The 17,762-nt window shown below is 43.7% G+C and overlaps 1 protein-coding gene across 1 annotated transcript in view; it reads right to left on the bottom strand.

Annotated features, from left to right (window-relative positions):
• ATRN (attractin) overlaps nucleotides 1–17,762 on the bottom strand; it is a 141,449-nt gene that overhangs the window by 107,983 nt on the left and 15,704 nt on the right. The window contains exon 2 of the mRNA XM_014891421.2: nucleotides 252–335. Coding sequence (XP_014746907.2) covers nucleotides 252–335 — 84 coding nt within the window. The remainder of the gene's footprint in view (nucleotides 1–251; nucleotides 336–17,762) is intronic.

Here is a 17,762-nt window from a genome sequence, read left to right as displayed (position 1 = left end):
CTTCATTATTTACAGAAGTGCACTGATTTTTGATTACCACATGCTGTTTCAACACAAACCTCTTAATCAGAAGTCAATTTGGAGGGCTGAGTTGCACAAAAACTTATGTACCAAGAACAATTAAGTGTTGCCCTATCTAGCTTCTAGAATAGCCAGAAAGTATTGTGAGACCTAAAAATATTCAGTGCAGATAAAACTCATCTAAAAGTCTCAATAAGCAACACAAAATCCCAAGCTGCTTCGACACTCACCTTCCTTCAATGAGCCAGGTGCATTTTGTCTTGTATTTGTAATTTCCAGGCCCATCTGTGACATATCCTGAAGGTTCAGTGAGTCTGCAAACAAAAACACAAAGACAAGCATTAGTGACCAGTGGTTTTAAACATTCAGAAAGGATTCCCTACATTTTGAAGCTCCATCATTAGATTATTATTTACTTAAGAGCCACTTTAAACAAACCAACTACAGCACAACAAAACCCAGCTGGGAATCTCCTGTTGAATTCTCTGTGCAGGCCTTCTGATGATTGCTCTTCAAAAACGGCATCTTGATGGACATCACTTCAAGAGTGATGGTTTCTCTATCAGATTGATGTCATGGTTCCAAACCTATATGTATAGATACACCACCTAACCACCAAAAGGAATTCCCCAGCAGAAGCTAAAATTATTCCTAAACTATTTATTTACACAAACTGTACCATTCTTGAATGCAGTTCAAATGAAGTCCATGGTGCAGCCTCTCACTCATTCTGTATCTGACTCTCCAGGAGCTCCTTGACAACCTCCTGAATGGAGGACTGATCCCCAAGCCCCATCCCTGGAAGTGATCAAGGCCAGGTTGGATGTGGCTTGGAGCAACCTGGTCTAAGGGAAGGTGTCCCTGTCCATGGGACCATTCTGTGATTCTGTATTGTTATCAACATCTGCAAATGCTGCACAGTGCAAATTCTACACCAGCAAAAGACAAAACCAAGAGCCAAACCATTAGGATACACATTTCCATCTCATATGCATTAGTCAAAATATTCCAGACGAGTTCTAACAAATTGCTGAAAATAAATGACAAGAAAGGATGGCAGCAAAAGGCAGCAGCACCTGAAGGTACCCAAATTCTGTTCTGTAGTGGCACCCAAAACAGGATTCCTTCCTAGGCAAGTTATAAACTCCATCATCAGCATAGGGCTGGAGCAAATTACAGCCCCCTGGCAAAACTCAACTGTCCTACTTACAACACAGCTTTAAAATAAAAACCCTCTAGATTGAAACTTGGCAAAAAGAGAAGCAAGTAAGATCAGAAGTTCCCCAAACTGTTATCTTGGAACCTTTTCTGTGCCTTCCCCCAGTGATCTGTTAATGTTACCGTCTCACTTTTCTAAATATTTTGGCTGTGTCAAAAATGATTTTCCAAACTCTTTCCAATCAAGCATTTTTAAGGTTGGTCTCTGATTCAAATTAAAAAAGCAAAACCCATAGATTTTTTAGAAACACCTTATTCTGTCTATAAATGAATTTATCATAATACTTTTCAACCTGAGAAATTGAGCTGAAGAGTTTTAAAACCCAATTACTGAAGTTCTGCAGGAAATGGACATTCAAGCAAGTGAACAAAAGCTCAGATTTTTGGAAGCAAAAGAAGCATCTGGGCCTTCTATGGAGACACAGATGTAGGTATAAACAGAGATTAGATAAAAAAGAAATACACATATAGATGGTATAGATCTAGGCTGTATATTGGGCAGGAATTGTTCCCTGGCAGGGTGGGCAGGGCTGGCACAGGGTGCCCAGAGCAGCTGGGGCTGCCCCTGGATCCCTGGCAGTGCCCAAGGCCAGGCTGGACACTGGGGCTGGGATCACCTGGGACAGTGGGAGGTGTCCCTGCTGTGGCAGGGGTGGCACTGGAGGAGCTTTAAGGTCCCTTCCAACCAAACCATTCCATGATTATGTGATTTATATCTCTTCTAAAACTTCAACATCTTTGAAAATTCAAACCACTTATCTACCAACCAGGAATTCACAAAACCAAATGAAATTTCCAAGTGGAGGCAGTAACATCTCTTCTTTTTGTCCAAAAATCCAACCTTTTGAATGTAATATCCAAGGAAAAGCCATGAACCAAACAGTAGGAACAGTGATAGAACTTCACCTGCAACCAAGAGCAGAGGTTCTCAAAACCTGAGCCAGTCTCAAGTGAAAAGCAATCTCATGCCATGTGGCAAGCTCTCAGTGAGCTTCTACTAAGAGAACTCTTGAAACAATTTTATCTGGAAACAATTACTAATTCATTCACCACAGAAATGTTACCAAGAGTGATATAAAAAACAAAATAAAATAATCCTGCTAATACTGTAGCCCTAGGCATGTCACATCTCAGGAGAGAAAAAAAAAAAGAGCATTTCAACAGCAATGTAATTCAATGAAGTTTCAGCAAAACATAGGATTTAGTTTTAAAAATATAAGTCTAACTTCTTTGATACACTCTTAGTAAAAACCTATCTGTACGTTTCTCAGACTGCTTACTAAACTTCCTGCCATTATAGACAAATGAGGGATATTAAAAATTTATAATAAATCAGACTTGATATTTCTGAAAGGAAAATAAATAGGAATTAAGTTCTCTCTGTCTGCACTGCCTGGCTAGAGCAGGGCATCAGCATCCATGTTCTTCTATAAATACTCTCCCAGACAGATATAAATCTTCAGCACAAGAGCAAACTGAAATTAAAATTTCATCCTTCCATTCTGTACAGAAAGCTGGACAGATCTCCAAGCTGCAGTAAAAAAGCAAACAGCCTCCTGTTCCCCGTGCTCCCTGTGCCACAGTGACACAGACCCGGGCTCTGGATAACTGGGACATGTCCTGCACAGTGCTTTGGCTCTGTCTGCGAGCAAGGACTGGGGAAGGCAGCACGGGAGCAACTCCAGAAGGAAAACCACTCCAGGAATGAGGGACTTGGGTGCAGAAAGTTTTCCTGATATACATCAGGGCACTCTCACATACAAGGCTCCTAGCCCATGGAACCTGTCACCAACAGCACCAGGCTCAGGGCTCGCCCCTGGGCTGTGCCAGCTCTGGGGTGGCAGCAGGGCCAGGGCAGTGTCCTTGTCCCCTGTGCTGGCACTGCTGGGGCACCTCCAGTGCTGGGACAGCTCTGAGAGCCCTGGAGGGGCTGGAGCGTGTCCAGGGAAGGGAATGGAGCTGGGAAAGGGCTGGAGAATTCCTGAGGGAGCTGGGAAAGGGCTGGAGAATTCCTGAGGGAGCTGGGAAGGGGCTGGAGAATTCCTGAGGGAGCTGGGAAGGGGCTCAGCCTGGAGAAAAGGAGGCTCAGGGGGGACCTTGTGGCTCTGCACAACTCCCTGACAGGAGGGGACAGCCGGGGGGATTTGGGATCTGGGAACAGGGACAGGAGGAGAGGGAACGGCCTCAAGTTGTGCCAGGGAGATTCAGCTTGGACACCAGCAGGAATTTCTCCATGGAAAGGGTTGTCAGGTACTGCAGGGGCTGCCCAGGGAAGTGGTGGAGTCCCCACTCCTGGAGGTGTCCAAGGAGGGAACTGTCTGTGGCACTCGGTGTTCTGGGCTGCTTGACAAGGAGGGCGGGGGGCGTCACAGCTGGGACTGGGTGATCCTGGAGGTCTTTTCCAGTCCCAATGATTCTGGGATTCTGTTACTCCAATTAGCCTTCCTCTAACTGGGGCAATGCTCGTGCTGTATCTGTGCCAGCTGCTGCTTTCTCACCTGTAATATTTAACTAATGGGGAGCAGTAAAGGGGCTTTAATTTTACAGCTCAATTTTAAATCGACTAATCTCCCAGGAAATGCCATTTCACGGTTTGGGAATTGCCGTGTGTTTTAATCTCTGCTTGTTAAACTTACTGAGATGAGAAACTCACCCCTAAGTGAGGAGTTCGGCAGCTGTACGACCTAACCAAGAACTGCTCCTACTCTGCCTAAACTAGGGATTGTAATTAGTAGAACCATTTGACTCTGAGCCAGTTTGAACAGCCTGTCTTAATCTAAATAAAACTCAAATGCTTTGACCAAGTTTTGCCTCCCTTTTCCCCTATCAGACTTTAATAAATAAATTAAATAGTGAGATGCAAAAAGCTCAAAATAGTACTGCAGAGCTCTTGGCAGGCAGGAAAGCAGCTGTTCCCGTGGGTGTGATGAAGGAGAAAAACAAGTTAGGTCTCCAACCTGCTCTTGCTTGTCCCTATGGCAGACTACAGTGACAGCTCACCTTCTTCACAGAGCTCATCTCAGCCACTGACACTCCTGAGAGCTGGGCACCACTTTTCTCTCTGCTTTGGGAATGATGTTTGCTTTTTGAGGTTTCAGCTGTGTGTGTACACGTGTAACAGGGGTTTGACATGACCTGGGCTGTGGGAACCTCACCTGGGCAAGCACTCGTGGTCCAGATACTTGGGATACTCGGAGGGACTCTATAATTGGATGTGGGAGTTTTAAAATTTCCTAGGAAACGTTGTGCAGACATATTTTAAATTATTTTTGTCATGAAACTATGAATTTTTATTTGTACATTTGCACAGACAATTTTAGCATACGAACAAAATGGTTCCTGAAAGCTGTTGTCCAGTGCTTGGTACCTTTGGATTTTTCATATGTCTAAGAGGAATTTATCTCTGTGATTGCCTCACTTTTTACTCTGTGTGCTATAAATTACCTCTGACAGATGAATTTAAAACACAGAAGATGAGAGGAAGTACTGACCTTATGATGCATTGATGCATTTGTGGTTAGGTCTGGGTAACATTCAGCTGGAATTTCCTCCTGTGACCTGAAGCTTGATATTTATTGTGTTAAATACCTGAAATAAGGACTGACACCAAGACTGCCCTCCGTGTTACAGCTGTGCTACACCTGTGTGTGTTCCTCAGCCCCACAGCAGGGCAAAGAATTGCTTTGGGCCTGGAAGAAAAACACATCCGAGAGGAAAAGAGCCTGGCAGAACCCAAGTCCCATCCAGCCCCGGAAATGGTCCCGAGCACCGGCGCTGCAGCCAGGTCAGAGCGTGCCACAGCAACTTTCACTCCATGTGAAGTGGTTGTGCCTTTCTGCTCTGGAGGACTCCACAGAAGTGGCTCTCCTAGTGCTCTGTCATAGGGTATGGTGAAGTATCATTTGTTTAAGCAATTTCAAGGCAGGAATGAACTTTTCCTTAGAGGTTTAAGGGTTGGACTGGGGGTGATCAGTGTTTCTCTTACAAATAATGTTTTAAGCCCTCTTGGTTATGAATAGAGACAATGAAATGAAAATGTAGGAAGCTAAATGGGAAAGTGGAACAAGGCAAAACCTTCTCCTTTCCTGTTTTTCTTAATAAACTAAGGCAAGCACACCAGTATTTTGTGCACAATTCCTTTTTAGTGCAAACAGGCTTTTAGAATCATGGGATAGTTTGGGTTAGAAGGGATTTTAAAGATTATTCCTTTCTCCTGCCACTGGCAGGAACGCCTTGCACTATCCAAGCCCTGTCCAGCCTGGCCTTGGACACTCCCAGGCATGGGACAGCCACTGCTGCTCTGGGCAAACCTGTGCCAGGGCCTTATCTCTCCTGTAGAGAACAATTTCTTCTTTTTATCTAATCTAAACCCTCCTTCATCTGAGGGCCATTTCCTAAGGATGTTACCAGAGTGAGGAAGTATTGCTGATGAATCCTAAATAAGAAGTGGGGACTTTTTTTGGAGTTGTTTAGTAGAGGTGCCCTGTCAGTCATGTTCAACTTTGTAGCAAAGTGAGGGGTTATTTCAAAACTTTGCATAACTAGTGTTGAGCCACTGTCTTTGTTTTTATTGTCACAAATCTGTTGCAAGCAGATGGAATTTCGTTTTTTCCCACCACCGTCCCAGAATAACGCCTTTGAAAGTCATTTTGGAGGCAATAGGAGAGGTGCATATGGCCGAGCTAGGGATGTAAGCAATGATTTTTGCAGCTATGTCTTCCCTTAGGAAGTTTAGCTCTTTGCCGGCTGGGTTGGATGTCCACAATTGTGGTATTTTTTTGACTGGTCTATTTGTTGGTTGGATTTGTTGTTTTGTGTTCTTGATTTTTTTGAAGGAAGAGTTTCTTAGTAGTGATTATCAAGAGATCAGCATTTTAGACACTGCCTTAATACAAGAAAATATATCCTCCCCCTCCCCCATGCAGGAACATCTGCCTCTGCAGCTAAGGAATTGGGAGGCTGCAGTGTGACCTTCCCTGAACCAAGAGTGTTTCACAGACAAGCTCTCCAGAGCTACTTATCCTAGTAAGAAATGCTAACAGGTCTTGGATTACAAAGATATTATAGCGAGACTGTTGCTAAGGCAGCACTGACACAAACCACAATTTCTGTGTAAAGTGTCAATGAGTGAGTTGTTTCTATATTTTCAAAGTTTGTTCTAAAACCAAAATGGCTTCACGTAGTCTTTGCTTGATTAAAGTGTGCTTAAAAAGTCATAGAATCACAGGATGTTTTAGATTGGAAGGGACCTTAAAAAAGCCCATCCAGTGCCACCCCTACCATGGCAGGGACACCTCCCACTGTCCCAGGTGATCCCAACCCCAGTGTCCAGCCTGGCCTTGGGCACTGCCAGGGATCCAGGGGCAGCCACAGCTGCTCTGGGCACCCTGTGCCAGCCCTGCCCACCCTGCCAGGGAACAATTCCTGTCCAGTATCCCATCCAGCCCTGCCCCTGTGTCCTGTCGCTCCAGCCCTTGTCCCAAGTCCCTCTCCAGCTCTCCTGGAGCCCCTTTAGGCTCTTGAAGTGGCTCTGAGCTCTCCCTGAAGCCTTCTCATCTCCAGGTGAACATTCCCAGGTCTTCCAGCCTGTTTTTGTTTTGTAGAAAGATTTTCTTTTTCCAAAACCAACTTTTCTTGCTGCATCTTCTGCCCTGGTAAGGAATCAAGCGTTTTAATAGCCAAGAATTTCTGTTGGTGGGTTAGGAAATACCTGATCTAGATTGTAAATTTATTGTGCAGATGCATTTAATAAGGCATAGCAGTCTATAGTGCCTAAATCCACCCCATTCCCTAAGAGATTCAGACCAGTCACAGTGAGGTTAACAAACACACTGGCATTTGCAAGTCCCTCCAACTCTTCACCTCCTGGAGTTTGGAGCTGTTGAGTTACTGAATTACTTTCACATTTGGTTTATTTGGTCAGGCTCTTAAATAAACACTGGGATGGTCTGAGCACTGTGGCTCTGTTTCATTTTTCCCAGGAGCTGGTGGAAAAGCTTAGCTGGCTGGTGGAGTAGTCTGTGCGGTTAAAATGACCTGTGCCAGCAGTAGAAAGTTTTCATTTAAGGGATTAAGATGATTTAATCTAAGCTACACGAAGTCTGGCCTTTTCTCCATTTTCTAAACCAAGATTTTGGTTGTGTGTTTGAGCATAAAGTGCTGCAGGTGACTTCCCATCCCACAGGTGTGAGTGAAAACACGCAGCTGGACGAGTGCTTGGTATTCACATTTTTCGCATGTTAATGTAGTCCTGCCTAAATTCAAGTCATCTGGATATTCCTTGAGTTTTGTTCTACTAACGAAGGGGAACTTCTCAAGGAAGCCAACTGTGCACACCTGTTTTCATTAGATACTCAAAGTGTTTGTATTTAGCTCCTTTTTTTCCTGTGTAGTGTGAAATTGCTTTCATTAACATGAGTCGTTTGGGGAAAATGCCACTCATGCATTTCTGCAAGGGGTTGCAAATCATTATTTTTCTTGCTGTGATAACGAATTTAGCACAACAGTCTGTGGGAGGGAGGAACAGCTGGTTTGAACTGGAAAAGAGAAGGGAGAAGAACTGATAAGTGTTTGTGGAAGTGTTTACAATTCTGTACCAATATGTATGTGGAAATGGGAAGTTCCTGTAAAACCAAAAATTAGGAGACAGTTTTTTGTTCCTGTCTTTCTTTCTCCTGGATATTGGCAAACATAAGTGTTTCTTGTTTATGTTGTGAAGTTGGGTGCTTATTTGCAATTGTTTCTGCAGGTGCTAAAAGATAAGAGTCCTAGAATGATTTGGGTTGAAGGGAACCTTAAAGACATCTAGTTCCAAACCTCCTACCACGGGGAGAGACCCTGTCCATTATCCCAGGGTGCTCAAAGTCCCATCCAGTCTGGCCTTGGGCACTGCCAGGGATCCAGGGGCAGCCCCAGCAAATCTGGGAATTGCAGCCCAGGCAGGAATTCCTTCCCAAGATCCCAGCCCAATCTCCCCTTTCCCAGTGGGAGCCATTCCCTGGGTCCTGTCCCTCCAGGCCTTGTCCCCAATTCCAGCTCTCCTGGAGCCCCTGCAGGGACTCTGAGCATTCCCTGGAATTTTCCCTTCTCCAGGGGAACATTCCCAGCTCTCCCAGGCTGCCTCCAGAGCAGAGGGGCTCCAGCCCTGCAGCAGCTCCGGGGCCTCCTCTGGACTCTCTCCAGCAGCTCCACGTCCTCCTGAATTTGGGATCCAGGCCTGGGGCAGCTCTGCAGGTGGGGTCTCACCTGAGCACGGGGGCTCAGGGACACAATTCCCACCTTTCCTGCTGCCCACACTGGGATCAGCCCAGGGCTGGGGGGTTCTGGGCTGGGTCATGTCCAGCTCTCAGCCAGCAGCACCCCCAAGTCCTTCTCCCCAGGGCTGCTCTCCATCCCTCCATGCCCAGACTGTGCTGACAGCAGGCATTGCCCTGACCTGGTGCAGGACTTTGCACTTGCCCTTGTTGAACCTCGTGAGTTTTGCACTGTTCCACCTCTCCAGCTTGTCCAGGTCCCTTTGGGTGCCGTTCCATCCCTCAGGCATGTCACCCTCACCACTCAGCTTGGTGTCATCAGCTGTTTGTGGGAGGGAACAGAGCTGGAAACTCAGCTGGATTCTGGAGCCAGCCCAGGCGCTGACCTGGGCTCTTCCTGAGCCAGTGATCACAGTCCTGCTTGAGTGCCTGTCCAAAATCCTTCAGGTGGGTGTGCTAGAGGGACTGTTAGGACAGAGAGCTCATGTGGCTGAAGGGAGTATATCTGGAAGCAGATTCACTGAAATGAGGTAGAAAATAGAACAATCTAAATAGATTTTCAGAAATTGTAGTGATAAATTGTTGGTTTATTTTATTATTGGTGCTCTGTGGGCTTCTCCATCTCCCTTCAACAAAATTATTCTCTGTCCCCTCCTTCAAGACAAATATTTATATGTCTTTCATTCTTTACAGTAATACATGTGAGGATAAGAACATTTTTGGGACAGACATCACATCCTTGTATCATATAAACATATAGACTTTTATTTCTGGGGGACCACACTTCCATCGTTCTCTCAGGTTTAATATTTGATGCTTAAAAGGCTCCTTTGCTGTTGCATTATTTTTACTACTTGTGGCATCCTCGAGGACATCTTTCTTTTAGTTGATCAAGGTTAAATTATTTAAATTATTATTTATTTTTATTAAATTATCAATCAATCAATCATTAAATTATTATATTGGCTGAAAATTTGTTTCATTACTAAATACAGTACTTTCATTATCAATTCCCTGATTTTTGCATGTTCTTATGATGTTGTTTCAGCCAAAGACCTGCTTTAAGAAGTCAAGGATTCGTCATTCTCAAATGCCCCACTGGATTTTGGGATGTACTATGACTATTTTAGGGATCTGTATCTGAGGATCTGTGTCAAAATCTGTTTTTCAGGCCTGGACCAAACAGCAATTTTTTCCTAACTACTTTTATTTTTTTCAGGAATCCATTTTCCCAGCAGGTAACACTGCTGTGTAGTAGCCTAGAATTTTTGAATGTCAGGAAGGAAATAAAAGGCATTATTTCTATCCGTGTTAGGAAAGTGGGTCAGGCTGTGATGTTTATTTATAGAATGTCTCAATATTTTCATTTTTGGTGCAACACTGACTGATCTTTGGCTTGTGCTTTTCTCTAAGTGTGATTATCAAGTTCTGAACTCTGCATTTGGCCTAGAAGTCAGCAGTGATAGAGAGTAGCAGGTTTGGAGCTAAATCAGTCTAAATGGGCTTCTGGAGAGTTCAATGGATTATTTTGGGGTTTAGCATTTAGGCAGCAGTTTCATATGCAGCACTGGAAAACAGAAGGGATTGTTGCTGCTACTTTTATGTTTCTTGTAGAAACTTGGTGGGTTTGCATTTGTCTGAGAAAGTGCAGCAGGATGATGGCCCTCTGCTCCACAGGGATGGCCTTAAACTCCACTTGCTCTGATTCCTGCTGGCCTGAAGGTTCAATCAGTTGCTTAATCTCTTTTCATTCACAATACAGCATATATTCGCCAATGAATGCTTTTCCTGGTATTAAATGTAGGCCTGACAACTTGAAAGCTTATCAAAGTGAAGGGCTCTCCAACAGGAGAACACTGATGTCTGTCAATTCTGAGCATGTGGGCTTTAAAGAATTTGAATTATGAAGCATTATTTACAAGGGTCACAGATGTGCTGTACTGCAACTTAAATGATTGTACAGGTGCTTGAGATCCATTGAATAACTGAGTATTTCTAGTTTTGGGAAAGGGATGAATATCATCTTATAAGACCTTGTGTGCATGAGCCTGTGATGATTTGCTTTGACCACTGCAATAATGTGGTTTCTTTGTCCTTTTGTCTTGCAGGGGTTTAAGTTTTGGACACTTGCAAGGGCTGTTGCCCCAAGGTTTTAGGGGTTCACTGCATGCCAGGGAGAGAGAGGGACTGATACATTCTTTTTCTGCTGTAGTGAGATGGTTTATGATGTGTGAGATGCATTTGCTTCCACTGTGCTCTGTTGTCTCCCCTGGCCTGGTGTGAATAAGACAACTCCCCACCACAAATCCCAGCAGGATTTTAGGACCAGCAGCAAAGGATGAGAATCTCCGAGTTTTTTTCTGAGCATTACAAACGCTTTCAACTAAATTATCTCTATTTCAAAGAACTAGGCCAAAATCCAGTAAATGGATTTGGGAACAGGTGGGGAAAGCAGAGTTCAACTGTTGGATTAGATTAATAGACAGCTATTGTAGCACCCACCATCTGCTTAGCCAGTGTCTGAGGTACAAGTGGTAGGGGTGGCCTTCAAGGGGACCTCATGAATTGGCCTTTTGTCATAGTAATGTTTCTGCATAACACACAGGCACTGGGGAAGGCATTCAAAGAAATAAGAGTGCTAAGACTGGAGTTCTTGCAGTGTGAAAGCAGAGATCAAAGATAACATGGAGATAATAGAACAATGCCACAGAAAAATGTGCTGACAGCACAAAACGTGCTGCTTGTGTGAAGAACATACCCCTCCAGTGTAATAATAATAATTAATAATAATCTTTTAGTCTTTGTTTTACCTGGTAAGTTTGAATGGGGGAAAAATCTGTAGTAAAGGTACACAGTAATGTTGACATTTACAGTGCAGCTTGGCTGGTTGGTTCTGCAGAGATAAAGCTGAGGTTATGCAGTGAATAAATGCTGCCTTGTGGTCTCTCAGATGAGGCTGGGAATAAAGATATAGGAGAACATGCAGGGACCTAAATTTGGGATGTTTTCAGTTTGAATTTAAAACTTAGAGGCAAACAAGAGTAGAGCTCTAGTGTGTTTCTGGCATGGCAAACACAGTAGGATCACAAGGCAGCATCGATAAACTTGGTGTGGAGCAGTGGGAAGTGCTGCTGTCCTTGGGGATCCAGCACAGTTCTAGGGTTTTTTCCAATGCTTCTAATGTGGGGAAATGGAGTTGGACGAGGGAAATCAGCTTTTCCTTCATAGTTTCTGTTGTCTTAGTCTTGAGGTTAGGTAATTTTAATTATTTTTATAATTCAATTGTTTTTTGTAATTATGCACTTTAATTCCTAGGACAAAAATCTTTACTGTGAGGGGGAAAAAAAAAAATCTTCTCTGTGAGGGTGGGAAACACCTGGCAGAGGGTGCCCAGAGAAACTGTGGCTCTCTCTGAATCCCTGGAAGTGTCCAAGGCCAGGCTGGACAGGCTTTGGAGAATCCTGGGATAGTGGAAGGGGGGTAGAATGAGGTGAACTTTAAGGTCCCTCCCAACCTAAAACATTCGGTTTTCTGTGATTATGCTACAGCAGTGTCTTTTGCATGAGTTTGCTCATCTTGAGGACTTATTTCAGGAGACTGTACACAAACAAGAGAGGAGGAGAGAATTCCCTGGACACCTGGTGTAGTTCATTGCTTTAGGTACCTGTTGCTGCATAGATAAAATCCTTATCAAAGTGGATTATGCAGTAATGTCATTACCCTCATCGGTGAGACCTGGCCTGTAATTAATTACATCTTCCCAGCTTTACCTGTGGTGTGGAACTGAGGTGGCAGAAGAAGGGATTTAGCTGTTCTACATTAGAAATTCATTAAATAGCTGCATGGATTGTTTATCTACTTCTCTCATCTCCAGTGTGCCTGATCACTATTCCATGCCTACCAATTCAAGCATTTGCATATGCCCTTTAACCTCAGTGCTTTTTGTGAGAACATGAACAAAATTATTAATCAATTTAGGATAGAAAGCATTTGTTCTGGTAAGAGGCTGTCACAGCCCTTTCTTTGTGCCTTCAATTCCATATATACCCAAAACAATGACTTTTAATTGTGAAGTGCCTGAGCACTTGGGAAGGAGGAGAGAGAAAGGAGGAAAACTCATCGCTTGCATCAGTCTCTAGATTTAACAGCTTCAAAATTAGGATGGACAAGGGGCTTTCAGGTTTGTTTGGTGGTTTCATTTTGTTTTGCTTGTTTGTTTAGGTTGTGTTGCTTTTGTTAGATTGGTTTGGTTTGGGTTTTTGTTTGTTTTTTATTATTATTATTTTTAGTGAAGAGGCTGTGAAACTTCTCCAGACAAGATGCTGATAAGTTTTCACTGTCAGTGTCACTGCAGTCTAACTGAAATACAAACCCATTCTGAGATCCAGTGATGACCACTTAGAGGTTAAATTTTAAAATGTTTCATAAACCAAACCAGCCTGCTTACCTCTTCTGGTGAATAATGAAGGAAAGGCAAGCTGCATTTTTCTTCATTAATACTTCTGATGAAAATAAATATATTCAAAACCCTGCTGCCAGCATATAATGTACCTTTAATGTCACAACACTTTGAAGCAAGTGCTGCAAAGTTATTTAATCCTAAATTCTAAGGTACTTTTTGTGAGTTTTTAGCAACAGGCTTGCTTTAGATTTATTAGATAATAATGAGTCAACAGCTTTGAGGCTTTGCCCTGTTGTGCAGCTCCTGCCTACGGAGGAATTTTCTCAGTGCATACTAATTCGCATTTGAAAAATATACACTGCTAGTATTACTCATGTTATTATTAAAGAAACCAGAGACTTGTCTGGTGATTTCCAATATCAGCTTTGGCTGTTTACCCAAGAGATACCATCGATTTATACCTGGTTTTCTTGTGTTGGTTTTGTGCTTTTCAGGGGCTCTCAGAATGAGTGGGGAGTATTTAAATATGCAGAATCTTTTTGCATAAAATATTTCTCTTTGAAGTTCTTTTTTGTTAAATCTTCATTCTTGTCATTGCTTCCCTTTTGTCTTTTTCTTTAAAAGAGCGGGAATAGGCAGAACTCAAGGCTGAAGCTCTTTAAATATGTGCACTGTAGGTTCATCTCCCTAATTCTCTTCTTTCCCTTTGGTTCTTATATACTGCAGTCCACTTGGAAATTCATGAAAAATTTAGTGTACCCAACACTGTTGTGAACAGTGAAGTTTGAAATAAGCCTTAAGTATTGTGTGTATATGCATACATACAATGCATTTATGCTGTACACTTAGATTTTTTTTTTAAGCTGAGCTTTGTGAATAGATCCTTGCAGCTTTTTTTTCTACCCCGGAGGTTTTAAAGTTGATGTTGTAGTTTAGAGCCTTGTAAGTACTGTAGTACAGGACCTGATTTACTGTTTTCTTAGGATGTAGCAGCTGGTCCTTGCAGAGCAGGTAACACTCAGGTAGTACAGAAGCACTTCTTGTGTAGCAGCCACATATTTCACCAAGTCAGCAAAGACAAGTGGTATTTGATGCCTTTCCATAATTTCTGGTGTCTGATTTCTGCATTTGAGTCATAAATTACCATAGATTCATGGAATTATTTAGGTTGGAAAACCTCTCAGAGACCATCAAGTCCAACCATCCCCAGCACAGCCCAGGTCACCACTGCCATGTCCCCAAGTGCCACATGCACAGGGCTTGGAAATCCCTGCAGGGACGGGGACTGCACCACTGCCCTGAGGAGCTGTGCCAGGGCAGGGCAGCCCTTTCCAGGAAGGAATTCCCCAATATCCACCCTGAGCCTCCCCTGGCACAACTTCAGGCCGTTCCCTCTCCTCCTGTCCCTGTTCCCAGATCCCAAATCCCCCCCGGCTGTCCCCTCCTGTCAGGGAGTTGTGCAGAGCCACAAGGTCCCCCCTGAGCCTCCTTTTCTCCAGGCTGAGCCCCTTCCCAGCCCCCTCAGGAATTCTCCATTCCCTTCCCAGCTCCCTCAGGAATTCTCCATTCCCTTCCCAGCCCCCTCAGGAATTCTCCAGCTCCTTCCCAGCTCTCCCAGGAATTCTCCAGCCCCTTCCCAGCTCCCCCAGGAATTCTCCAGCCCCTTCCCAGCTCCCTCAGGAATTCTCCAGCCCCTTCCCAGCTCCCTCAGGAATTCTCCAGCCCTTTCCCAGCTCCATTCCCTTCCCTGGACACGCTCCAGCCCCTCCAGGGCTCTCAGAGCTGTCCCAGCACTGGAGGTGCCCCAGCAGTGCCAGCACAGGGGACAAGGACACTGCCCTGGCCCTGCTGCCACCCCAGAGCTGGCACAGCCCAGGGGCCTCTTGCCCACCTGGGCACACCTGGGCACACCTGGGCTCATGTCCAGCCGCTGTCACAGCTCCCCCAGGGCCTTTCCCAGCCCCTCTGCCACCTGGAGTGCTCAGTGAGGTTTCTGCAGCTCAAGTGCAGGACTCAGCACTTGGCCTGGGTGATGCTCAGCTCGCTGGTCTCAGCTGCCCAGACCCCTCTGCACAACTTCCTGCCCTCCAGCAGTGACACTTCCACAAAATTTCCTGCCATCTGCAAACTGACTAAGGGTGCACTCGATCCCCTCCTCCAGATCATCAATAAAATATTAAATAGGACTAGGCCAAAACTGAGCTAATACCTGTCGGTATCAGCTCAGCTAACCCCGACCCAAACCCTCCAAAGCAAGGAGGAGAAGCAGCATTTAGACCTTTGCCATCAACTCCATCACAAATTAGATGACTCTTTTTTCTTTTCCCCTTCTCCCTAAATAACTGGCTGGTATTTCAGAGACGGAAAAGGCAAGAACTGATAAATATTGAATGCTCAGTTTTAAGATCCGGATGATTAATTTCAAAGTTTAACTCAAGTCACCATTTTCTATGTGTGGGCAACAGCTTTAAGGCAGAATCCAAAAGTGTTTCATGGACAGCAAACACAGAAAAACCTTGAAAGCCAACAGAGATTTACAGGCAAAGACAATTATTTAATTCACCCACAGGACCTTTCTCAGCACCCCCTTTAACATCAGAGGGAAACAGGAGAGTCTTGCACAGTTCATACTAAATTTGCTGCTGCTTTGGAACCCAAATAAATTCAGTTACCATTTGCATGACACTTTTGCTATCTCAGTGACATAGGATTTCATGGTGCTAATGTTGGTTCCATAATGATCAGTAAGTAATTCCCTCATGGACAAAATCTGTGGCTGATGCATTTATTAGGAGTTTGGTCCAAGCTGTCTCTTGCCTGTGATCCTCACTGCTCCATACTGAACTGAAAAGCAGACATTTTCCCAGGGCTCTCCATCCTCTTTTCTCAGGAGACAAAATTATTTCTACATGAGCAGTGCTGTGACTTGCCAATAAGCACAGGCTGCTGTGCCAGACAAACCTGGAAACTCCCAGACCTTACCCAGCCACTAATTTGCTGCAGAGCACTTTGCATCCTGCCTATCCCAGGCACATTCCCACAATTCCCTAATATGGGGGCATTGGCAAGAGGAGGATTTTATGAAAGACTCAGTGTAGTGAAGCATTACATAAAAATTACATGTTTATGCAAAACTTTTGCAAGGTTACTAACAGTATCACTTGAGCACTGCATTAAAAACAATCAGTTTTTAGCCCCAAAAACAAATTAAAAATAATTTATGCAAATAAATGGGGGGGAAGAGTAATTTGCAAACATGCCCTACTGAAATTTTAGATAAAAACTTTAACATCACTTTTGCACAGGTTCCACCATTCCACACCAAAAATACAACATCCCACAAGAGGTTTTATATGAAGTTTTGAAATCATTGAAAGATACAGTGGTTGAAATTAGTGTTTCAATCCTCTAAGCACAAATTTTACCACGTGAACAATGACTACACATCACACAAGGCACCAAAACTGAGAGAACAGAATTTCAGCAGAAAGCTGAAAACATAAAACCCTGTGCTTCAAAAAAAACACAAAACAAATCAAACAAAAACCAAACATTAAAATACTGTAAGGAATGGAAAAAAATTACTTCCTGCAAGTTAATTTATATAAAGAAGAACACCTGAGAAGCCTTGTGAGGCTCCCAAAGGTTCATGATTGTCAGGATTACTCATCCAGTGTGTTTGGAATGAACCTCAGGTCCAGACAGAAAGCAGAGGGGGAGACGCCCCCCCAGCCTGCTCTGCTGTCAGCAGCTCTCCATGAGAAGTGATAACATACACATATTGTTTGGCTCAAATTGATTCCATTTGAGGCTGCTGGTCCATATTAAGAGTGTGACAAGCCTTTATATGTCTAGTTAAAGTTTAATATAAAACTATTTTTTCCATTTGAGAAAAAGCTGACATGGTGACAATTAAGAAATAAAGTATCCACCTGCTCCCAGTGAGCTAGAGAGCAACATGTAACAAAAAATAATAAAATGTATTTCTAAATCAACTTAATAGGTTTTTAAAGGGAACATGGCATGACAAAATGTTCTACAATTACCGACTTCTAGTTTCTCATCTGAGTAGATGTCACTGGATTGTAGAGGGAGAGACGCAGAGGATCGTGGAATGACTGGTGCTGGACTAATCATCAACGTCTCTGGATTAAACATGAGGACTTGTTCCATTTTAAAATTACCTTCAGTAATTGAAATAGTAATTTCAGTTTGGCACCCATGAAGCACTGTGGAATGAACACCACCAGGTTCTTAGACTGGTAAGAAACAACTGCAGGCCAAGAGCATTTGCTAATCAACAGACATAAAAAACGTAAAGAGAAATGACAGCCAGAGCCCCTAAAAACAAAACCAGGAAAATCATCTTTGCAAACACCTGACTGAAAGGAAACCAACTGATCAGAGTGACATTTCCCAGGAGATACCCCTACCAGGGTTTTGAACGACAGTATCATTTTCCCTCCTTCTCCTCTCTGCCTTTTTCCTTTGTCTTCTCAAATGCATCATGCTGACAAGTAACAACCATTCAAAGAACCAATTACTGTTTCTGGGTCTTTTTTTTTTAATATAACTTCATCTTAACAGGTTTTTTTTGTAAATCCCTGTGAGGGCGATGCCACCTCAGCCCCATTCTGTCACTTCATTCGCCCTGCTCTGCCCGGATGTGGTGTGATCTCTGCTCTACAATGACATCATCAGTGATGAAAGAAGTGCATCTCTCTCCACTTTACCCAAGGCATGAATGAAAATACTAAACCAGGTTCCAGCTCCAACTTCTTACCCTCTCCCTTTCTTTCACAGTGTGAGAAACACTCACTCACCAATAAAGCTGAGAGAGGTCAAAGTCATTGGAGCAAAACTATTTA

Source organism: Sturnus vulgaris, chromosome 4 (assembly GCF_052056855.1).
Source record: "Sturnus vulgaris isolate bStuVul1 chromosome 4, bStuVul1.hap1, whole genome shotgun sequence".
Classification (NCBI taxonomy): Eukaryota; Metazoa; Chordata; class Aves; order Passeriformes; family Sturnidae; genus Sturnus; species Sturnus vulgaris.
Note: the sequence above shows the minus strand (reverse complement) of the source record. Positions and strands in the feature narration are given on the sequence as shown.